This window comes from Urtica dioica, chromosome 8 (assembly GCF_054948205.1).
Source record: "Urtica dioica subsp. dioica isolate 48M chromosome 8, U.dioica_male_clone48M_v1_H2, whole genome shotgun sequence".
Taxonomy (NCBI): Eukaryota; Viridiplantae; Streptophyta; class Magnoliopsida; order Rosales; family Urticaceae; genus Urtica; species Urtica dioica.
The window spans coordinates 18,783,060-18,793,635 of record NC_142763.1 but is presented as its reverse complement, the minus strand read 5'-3'; the positions used below and the strand labels follow the sequence as shown (position 1 = coordinate 18,793,635).

The 10,576-nt window shown below is 34.2% G+C and overlaps 1 protein-coding gene across 1 annotated transcript; it reads right to left on the bottom strand.

The window, feature by feature from the left end:
• Nucleotides 1–6,745: 6,745 nt before the first annotated feature.
• Nucleotides 6,746–7,472, bottom strand: LOC149388509 (uncharacterized). Its single transcript, XM_089624723.1, has 2 exons — nucleotides 7,001–7,472; nucleotides 6,746–6,893 (listed from the first exon to the last, which is right to left on the bottom strand). Exons 1-2 carry the CDS (start codon nucleotides 7,467–7,469, stop codon nucleotides 6,859–6,861), a joined length of 504 nt encoding a protein of 167 aa, XP_089480849.1. The 5' UTR covers nucleotides 7,470–7,472; the 3' UTR covers nucleotides 6,746–6,858.
• Between the last annotated feature and the right edge of the window lie 3,104 nt (nucleotides 7,473–10,576).

Genomic DNA, 10,576 nt, shown 5'->3' with positions numbered 1-10,576 from the left:
TGTCTTGTTTTATTTCTCTGTTTGTTCCTCTGTACTAGCCTCATGGACATATGCAATTTTTTGTTTTCTCATTGTCATGTTTGGAAACAAATAACAAAAAATTGGTTACGTAAGCCACCTAAATTATAGGAATTGTAAATTAGCCAACCTTTGGTAAATAATTTGTAAATAGCCAACTTGCATACGTGGCAGCCTATTAACTACCTAAAATATATGTTTGGTTGTGTTAAATAAGGCTTTTATTAATCTGTTAATAAGTTTACTTGGCTATTTACAAGAAATTAATCAAAGGTGGGCTATATCTCAATCCACTATATGCGTGTGGCTATATAACTTAATAACCCAACAAATAATGCCAAACACCATTATTCTGGATAAGCTTGACATCACCGCTAGCCGGTCCTAGTGAAATGCTTACTTACACGTAACCAAATGAAATAATATCTTGTGATTCTCAACGTCAATAATTGTAACACTCCTTGAGGCCAATAAAAATTAAATGAAAAATCTTAAATTGGTTTTATTTTAGTTTTTGTTAGATGACAAAAACTTGTCATAGCGAGAACCCACCGACTATATATTGGTTAAGACTAGACTGTCTTCATAATAGACTTAACCTGATTATAAGAGAATAAATTTTTTAAAAATGTGATTTCAAGGGAGCTCATGATAGGTGGAGAGTAAATAGCAAAGGATTGTTTCTGTGTGTATACCATCATTTTTTATAGGTAGATTACACTTATGATCTCGACGGATATGCATCTATAACCGTCGAAGTTCTTGGTATAATATTCATCATTGTCCTCGTGTTTGAGACGGTTACATTAATATAACTTTGTGGTCATGTTTTGACAATCGTTTGACTAACTTCTCCAATTTTCTAGGTTTTGACCAGTGGTTTATTAGCCCTAAACTTAGGGGCTCAGCGTTTTTCTCTTCCTAGATGGTCCTCAAGCTCTTCTCTCTGTATAGATGTAGAATAGGACCGTTTTCAGTATTCAATGAATCACGGACACTTTTCTTTCTCATATTATGAAACATATCAAAACATCATAAACTGTCCATGTCCTAAATATAAGTTTTTCTCTTTATTTTTTAAGATCACGAGAAGCTAAAGAACCAGCTTCTGTAGCGTAACAAACCAAACAAAAAAAAATAAGATTAAGATAATAAAGATATCTTTTGTTGGTAACGATATAATCTGGTAGAGTTCCTCAAAAAAAAAAATAATAATAATAATAATCTTGTAGAGTTCAACTAGAGCATATTGACATTGGTGTCACGTCCGCCACAATACACCAAAGTTGGTGAGGGCCACGAATTTCACGTGAGTCCTCTTTCAAACGCTACAGAGATTATTAGCCTACTAATGTTTTAGCTCCTAGCTAAATCTAAATAATTCACAACATAAGTAAATTTCTGACACATAGTTCGTATTATTTTTGCCTTAGCTTTGATTGTTTGTTCAGGATAGGGATTCCCACTAATCTTCTTGAAATTTCGTAGCTCCAAACTAGTCAAGCCCTCTTTTTATTCCTCTTCATATTTCTCCCTCCAATTATTCGGTTGATACTTGATAGTTGATACATCCATAAATACATATTATTTTGTATCATTTCATTTATTTAACTTGGGCATTTCATTCATTTTTATTTTTACCTTAATTGTACTTAAATTTATAAAAACAATTTGGGTGCCCTTCATGTATCCACACTAATACGTATTATTGTTTTTTACTATTCCATTTATTTATATGCTCCCTTTTTGTTCAATCAAGTAGAAAAATTGACTTACATTAAGATCATCTTTAACACTGACACTCTAAATTATAATTTCTATCACATCAAACAAACAATCTTTCATCTCTAACTCATTACTCCATTTTTAACAACAAAAACATATTTATCATAACTCTATTATTTTAATAATTTAAATATTTTTCTATTTATTATACTATAACTCATATTCATCTAACTTGTATAACTTCTATCCAATAATGTTATATTTAAAATAAATAAATAAATAAACGCACAATATATAACATTTAGTTATTTGGTTCAAATTTAAAAGTAACATCATACAAAAAAACTATTTTTTTTTTATTATCTATATGTGTATGTCACGTTATATATTTTCTAGTTTGTTTGTAATTAAGATTTATATTTTTAATGACTTTTTTAATATAATTACTTTTGATCACATATCGAGATTAATTATTTATATCAAATTAGAATAAACTAAAAAAATAAGGGAATATAAATTGTTTATAAGGGAACTCCGAGCTATACAACTACTACATACCAATACTCTGACAAGTAACAGAGGTAAATGCAAGTCATAGCTTTAAAGTAAAATAAAATTACAGATGAAACATATTAATGAGCAAAGAACAATACCTTCCAAGTGGGTAATTATGTGCTACCTAACTATTGTTCTTTTTTGTTGCTTTGAATTCAAAGAGCTCCGACTTCCAGTTTATCTCTCTATATTCTACAATTTTAAGACTAATAAAAGAACATGCATGTGTAAGTACCGTATTATATTTGACTTTATTTATAGGGGCAGGTGTATATTTATTGCACAGTGCTGCGTGAAACTTATGGCCCCCATGTGATTTTCCGTTGAATAAGGGAAAAGGAAAACAATAATGAATTCTTGACGTGAAACAACTTGGATATACATGAATGGATATCAATACTGCTCCAATTGAGCTTTTAGACTGTTCTGTCATTTTCTGAACGCATTCAAACGACAACTTCGTCAAGTTCATTGGTAGGAATTCAACAGGGATTGTGTATCGAAATTTTCATAAAATAAATAAATAAAAGTTCAAGCATATATAGCTCAAGAGGGTGTTTTAGTACTTTGGTCTCTAACAACTGCTAACTCAGACTATACTTTATCGAAATTCGTGTAGGATTGTGAGTTAGGAAAGGAGCTACTCATTTATTCAGAGAATGATTAATGCCCGATAGACATGTAAGAGAGCCTGAATATCAGACATTGAATTGTAAGCATAATTTAAACGATCCTAATTAGCCAAGATCTTAGAACTAGATGATTTTCACAGAACATTAGGGATTGAGAAAACCTACCTCGATCCATGACGAGAGTGACGGTGACGGCAGCGGATGATCACCGGAATTGGTTTCTCTCTCTTGACCTCTTTAGACTTTAGAGCTTTCTTTTGATGGCAGAGAAAACTACGTAATAGGTTGAGAGAGGACCAATCCCTAGGGTTTCTCTTTATATAGACCCACCATCAGGGTATAATAGGAATTTACCTTTTAATTAATTAACCAATATAATTTATCTAAAATATTAAACAGATATTGCACGTGGGCCAATACCCACATACAACCCACGTACGGGCCTAGGATATTACGTGGGTTAACATTCTCCCACTTTGGCCCATGTGTCATACCATATAGTTTAATAATAAGACATAAGTGCGCATAGTATAAGATAAATTCGTCATAATATTGGTTACATCATAAAGTCTCTATTAAGTATGAAAACTAATAAGGATCATAGCGGTTGTACGTCAATTTGTCGACATAGTCCCTTCCATGTATCACAGTACTAGCTTCACACCTAATATGACACGTAATAAGGTATTCATAATGGTCCGAATCTTGATCATATAATGCATTCATGTATATACTAATCATAATAGAAAACAAGATTCACAACTTCATATCAGAAACAAAATAAACGAGCTCAAAGTGTCAATCACATAAACATAAAAAATAACATCAACGATGACATCAAAGAATCCCCATTCTTTCGACATGTTCACTAAATGCCTTTGGGGACAATCCTTTCGTTAATGGATCTGCTACCATAAGCTTTGTGCTAATGTGCTCGATTGACACCCTTTGTTTCTGAACTTCTTCTTTAACGGCAAAGTATTTTATCTCCATATGCTTAGCACCCTTCGAATACTTGTCGTTCTTAGAAAAGAAGACTGCTGCGGAATTATCACAGTAAATTTTCAGCGGCTTAGCGATAGTGTCGACAATTTCAAGCCCCGAAATAAAGTTCCGCAACCATAACCCATGAACCGTAGCCTCAAAGCATGCTACGAACTCAGCTTCCATAGTGGATGCAGCAATGACAGTCTGCTTCGCACTTTTCCATGAAATCGCTCCTTCGGCTAAAAGGAACATATAGCCAAAAGTGGACTTTCTGGAATCCACGCATCCGGCATAATCTGAATCTGAATATCCTATCACCTCGAGGTGATCGGATCTTTTATAAGTGAGCATACGATCCTTCGTTCCTTGCAGATACCTTAGTACTTTCTTTGCAGCTTTCCAATGATCTATTCCTGGATTACTTTGATACCTGCCCAGCATTCCGACAGCAAAACTGATGTCTGGTCTGGTACAAGTCTGTGCGTACATCAAGCTTCCAACAATAGATGCATAAGGAATTTGTTCCATTTGTTTGCGTTCCAATTCATTCTTTGGACATTGATTGAGACTAAATTTATCTCCCTTCTGAATTGGAACAATACCTGCAGAGCATTTGTCCATTTTGAATCTCTCAAGAACTTTATTAATGTATGCTTTCTGAGACAATCCCAACCATCCTTGTGATCTATCACGAGATATCTCTATTCCGATCACATAGGATGCCTCACCCATATCTTTCATTTCAAAGTTCTTAGAGAGAAACTCCTTGGTTTGACGTAATAAACCAAGATCATTAGTTGCAAGCAAGATGTCGTCAACATACAAAACCAGAATTATAAACTTACTCCCACTGATCTTCAGATATATACATCGGTCAACGATGTTTTCTTTAAATCCAAAAGATGTGACAGTATCGTTGAACTTGAGATAGCATTGTCGGGAAGCTTGTTTAAGTCCGTATATTGACTTCTTCAATTTACATACCATATGTTCCTTTCCGTCAACCACAAAACCTTCAGGCTGATCCATGAACACTTCTTCATCTAAATTCCCATTCAGAAAGGCAGTTTTCACATCCATTTGATGGAGCTCTAAATCATAATGAGCTACCATAGCCATAACAATCCTCAGAGAGTCCTTTTTAGAGACAGGTGAAAAGGTCTCTTTTTAATCAACACCATCTTTCTGAGTAAAACCTTTGGCAACGAGTCGAGCCTTGTGTCTTTCGATATTGCCATTTGAGTCGAGTTTGGTCTTGAAGACCCACTTGCACCTGACTCTTTTACAACCTTCAGGCAATTCAACAAGGTCCCAAACTTTGTTGTGATCCATTGATTTTAGCTCTTCTTTCATGGCGTCTAACCACTTAATAGAATTCTCACTTTCTATGGCTTGTGAAAACGAAACTTGATCATTATCAATTCCTAAGTCGTATTCCGACTCTTGTAGATAAACCACATAATCATCAGAAATAGCGGATCTTCGTTCTCTTACAGATCTTCTTAATGCGACTTCTTGTGGTTCATCTATGATAGGTTCATTTGGTACGACGTCATTCAATGGTGCTTGGTCGTTAATTTGTTGTTCTTGCAAATCATTATCATGGTCAACATGAACAGGAACAACAACTTGAGAAGAAGGTAGAGGCAAAGGTATTTGCACTCTAACTTCTTGGATTTCCACATTACGTGGTTCCAAACTCCCACTGACTTCACCATTTTCGATGAACCTAGCATTACCAGTTTCAACAATTCTCGTACTATGGTTAGGACAATAGAATCGATACCCTTTAGATTTTTCTGGATAACCAATGAAGAAACCACTGATTGTTCTTGAGTCCAGTTTCCTTTCATGTGGATTATAAATTCTTACTTCCGCTGGGCAACCAAAAACATGCAGGTGCCTTAAACTAGGTTTTCTTCCCGTCCACAGTTCAAAAGGTGTCTTAGGAACTGCCTTACTGGGAACCCTGTTCAATAAATATACAGCGGTCTTTAAAGCATGCATCCACAAAGATTTGGGTAAAGAAGAATTGCTTAACATACTCCTAACCATATCCATTAAAGTACGATTACGCCTTTCTGCTACACCATTTTGTTGTGGTGTTCCTGGCATAGTGTATTGAGCACAAATACCACGGCTTTCTAGGAACTTAGCAAATGGACCAGGGCACTGTCCACTTTCATCATATCTTCCATAGTATTCACCACCCCTGTCAGACCTGACAATTTTCACCTTTCTATCTAATTATCTTTCAACTTCATTGACAAACACCTCTAGGGTATCTACCGATTGAGATTTTTCATGCAACAAATAGACATATCCATAACATGAAAAGTCGTCGATAAAAGTGATGAAATACCTTTCTCCACCAAGTGATGGAACGTCAAATGGCCCACATATATCGGTATGTATAATTTCAAGGAGCTGTGAGCTTCTTGTGGCTGATTTCTTAAGTGTCTGTCTTGTGTGCTTTCCCTTAATGCACTCAACACAAACTCCAAGATCGGTAAAATCCAAATTAGGTAGGATATCATTCTTTACCAACCTTTCGATTCTTTCTTTGGATATATGACCCAAACGTTTATGCCACAAGTAAGCAGACGATTCATTAGATAAACCACGTTTAGTACCAACATTATGATGCACGGTTAAAAGAGTTTCAGCAAAAAAGGTATCAAGCTTTAGTTTGTACAAACCATCACAAAGAATACCAGAACCCAAGAAAATATTTTGTTTGAATAAACTGAAACATCCATTCCCAAAATTAAAAGAGTACCCAGCTTTATCGAGTTTAGATATGGAAACCAGATTGCGAGAAACAGAGGGACCATAAAAAGTTTGAAAAAGGTCTAAATGATGCCCAGTGTCTAGGACTAAACGATAGGTTCCAATGGCTTCAACTTGGACTTTGGCTCTGTTTCCCATGAGGATGAATTTTTCATTTTGGCTTATGGTTTGGGTCGTAAGAAATCCCTGCATCGTATTTGAAACATGAGTGGTACAACCAGAATCAAGCCACCAAGTATTATAAGGAACTTCAGCAAAATTTGATTCGAAACATACAAAAGCACTAGGCTTACCCTTTCTTTCGAACCATGCCTTACGTTTTGGGCAATCTTTCTGCCAGTGCCAAGTCTTTTTACAGAACCGGCACGCATCATTGCTTAGTTCCTTCTTGTGGATTTGGACAGATGACTCATTAATCTTTGATAGTCCTTGCTTGCCCTTTCCAGTCTTCCATGGTTTCTTTCTAGCTCCTTTATGACCAACGAGATTGGCAGAATGATTTCCCGATTTCTTAAGCCTCGCTTCCTCTTGAATGAGCATACTTTGTAATTCATGCACATTCCATTTATCTTTCAGAGTGTTGTAATGCACATGAAATGTGCCATACTCAGGAGGTAAGGAATTGAGGATGAACGTTACTAGGAAATTTTCATTCACTTCCATTCCCATGGTCTTCAGTCTTGCTGCAATGTTCTTCATTTCGACAACATGCTCATGCATGGTACGAGAACCATCAAACTTCATGGTGGTTAACCTACCCATTAGTGCCCCAGCCCGTGACTTATCAGCCGAGTCGGACTGAGAGCTTTCTTCCACAAACTTCATAAATTCCTTAGCATTTTCAGTTTTCTTAAATGTGGACTTGATGTTGTCTTCTACAGTCATTCGCATAAACATTAGGCTCAGTCTGTTAGATCTTTCCCAAGCTTTATGGAATGATCTTTGGTCAGCGCCGCTAGCATCAGTTAGAGCAGCAGGTTTCTCACTTAAGAGTGCCGAATCAAGATCCAGAACACTGAGGTGAAACTGAACTTGTTCAGACCATTCAGAGAAATTAAGACCATTGAACTTAATAACAGACATGGCTTGCGACTGAAGAGAAACAGGAAAAGAGGCTGCAAAAATAAATAATAATATATGCTCACACATTAATGCTTTGAGTAATAAACCTAATCCATAATATAGATTCAGAATACGTGAAATAAACATAAGATATACATTGAAGTCACCTTTGGGCAGATCAATAATATATACGATAAGATAAACATAAATGATGCTAAAATAAATTTTCACATAATAGGTTATTGACATACTTGAATTAGATATATTTGCAATCTTTGGATATACTAAACATACCTAACCTAGCATATCAATTTACCACCATAATGTTCATGAATTATAAAACGAATAATCAACCTTTGGGCGATCCAAAATGTCTTATAACCGTGAACTTCAATTTACTCATGATAAAAAACTTAAAATATCATAATGTCATTTACTTTAAAAGCATCACATAAACATGAGTAATTGAAATTTATTTTCATTGACACCCAAAAAAAACGTTACAATTCGGTCACTTTGGTGACTAACAAATTGATCATAATATGGATATCAAAATAAAATAATTTTATAAAACATTATTCTATAATTATTATCCTTTGGCAATATAAGACTTTATAAAACCATATCACTTTGGTGATCAGGTTTAAACAATAAAATAATTTCAATTTGCCAGGTCATTAAGAAAAAAAAAATGATGTAATATGCATAAGACAAAATCAAACTTCATGAATAAAAGATAATCAAAATATGTCAAATCCTGATATTCACTTAAAAGGAATCTGTTATTCTTAATAGGCAATAAACTAATTAGCCTTAAAATTCAATTTCAATAAAAGGAAAACGTAATACGTACCCTCATCATTAATATACATAAATTGAAGATACGCATATTGAATATCTACTTTTGCACGGGTACTTTCTTTGTAATGCACATCAACAAAACAAGAAAAACATGAAAGAAAAAAAAATATATGAGCATTGACAATTGTAAAAATAAAAGCATCTATCCCACTATGAACATCTACAAAACATCATCAGAGACATGCATAAAGGAAAAACAAACTTGATGCATCATATTACACTCCATGTGTAGATATAGAGTCAATGTGAATTTCTAAGACTACACATGCATATAAAACCTTTTCCTCAAGTCACTGAATATCAATACCCATTATATTTGGACCCAATTAACATAATCGGTGAAAGCTTCTGATAATTCAAACAATGAACACATGACAATAAGAAATCGTAATAGCAGTTGATTCAAATTATTAATTGAACGTACCAAAGCTGTAGCAGGTATAATAATGAGATCGCGTATGCCTCGATCATATCCATAAATCCGAGACATAAACATGAGCGCAAACACATATGGACCAACATAATTTCATCGAGTAATAGCAAAATAAAATAATTCATAAACGGAAAATCACAAGTTTTATAAGCAAGGCTCTGATACCACATGTAAGCATAATTTAAACGATCCTAATTAGCCAAGATCTTAGAACTAGATGATTTTCACAGAACATTAAGGATTGAGAAAACCTACCTCGATCCATGACGAGAGTGACGGTGACGGCAGCGGATGATCACCGGAATTGGTTTCTCTCTCTTGACCTCTTTAGACTTTAGAGCTTTCTTTTGATGGCAGAGAAAACTACGTAATAGGTTGAGAGAGGACCAATCCCTAGGGTTTCACTTTATATAGACCCACCATCAGGGTATAATAGGAATTTACCTTTTAATTAATTAACCAATATAATTTATCTAAAATATTAAACAGATATTGCACGTGGGCCAATACCCACATACAACCCACGTACGGGCCTAGGATATTACGTGGGTTAACATGAATGTGCAAGACATACCCATGTACTTTGGGGGGTTTTATTTTTGGAGGTCTTACGTGTTAGTGTCCGTACACTGGGTGAAAAAAAAGTTACTTCTCTCATCAAATCTGGTGACAGTCTTGATTAAGATGCAACGTGCAGTTTTGAGTTTGTTAGTACTTTTTGAACAAATTTCCTCAACCCCATAATGACCATTCAATTGGGTTAATAAGTAGGGTTATTATTACTGTTTATTACTATATTATTTTAAGTGGGTTATAATATTCAACATTTTGGGCTTCTCAGGTGCTCATCTAACAACTGCTAACTCAGACTATACTTCTATTTATTTAATCTTTTATATGTAATTTGGTTTCCAGGTTTAATTCCTACACGAATTTCACATGAACTCAGCAATAGTGATATAAACTCATGGAAATATTTGGCCACAGTTAATTGCATGTTGAAAACTAGAATTAGAGCTCAGCTCAAATCATATATAGTGATTTTTAGTTAGTGTATATTTTATGGACAATCATGTACCAATCAGAAAGAATGATTGACTTTTATAACATGTTATTAGTTGGATTTTAGGAAGTTGGTTGGAAGCTTGTCAAGTAGTAAAGAAAGAGAGAAATAAGATGAAGAAGGAAAATAAGAAAATACCTCATAAAACATTACTGATTATTTTTTCTTTTGAGAAAACATTATTCTCTTTTTTGAAAGAGATATAAAACACTATTTATTTTGATAGTTTTCACTTTTTTTTTATTACATCTTCTCACCTTTTATTTCATTTTCGATTTTAATGGCTTAGAGAAGGTCAACATAAATAGTTACACGCAAATTTTATTGATTGACATATAAGGTTTTTTTGGCAACAACATACGTACCACAATTTTTAATGTTTCAGACGAAATGAAAACATACGTATTTTATTTATTATGGTCCATTTATATAATGTAAATCCCATTATGA

What these genes read in the sequence shown, in the direction of transcription:
- LOC149388509 (XM_089624723.1), bottom strand. Translation starts at nt 7,469, where the DNA reads ATGGGTAGGTTAACCACCATGAAGTTTGATGGTTCTCGTACCATGCAT. An exon ending in GGCATGGTTCGAAAGAAAGG is followed by an intron (nt 6,894 to 7,000) that starts GTAAGCCTAGTG and finishes AATACGATGCAG; the next exon opens with GGATTTCTTACGACCCAAAC.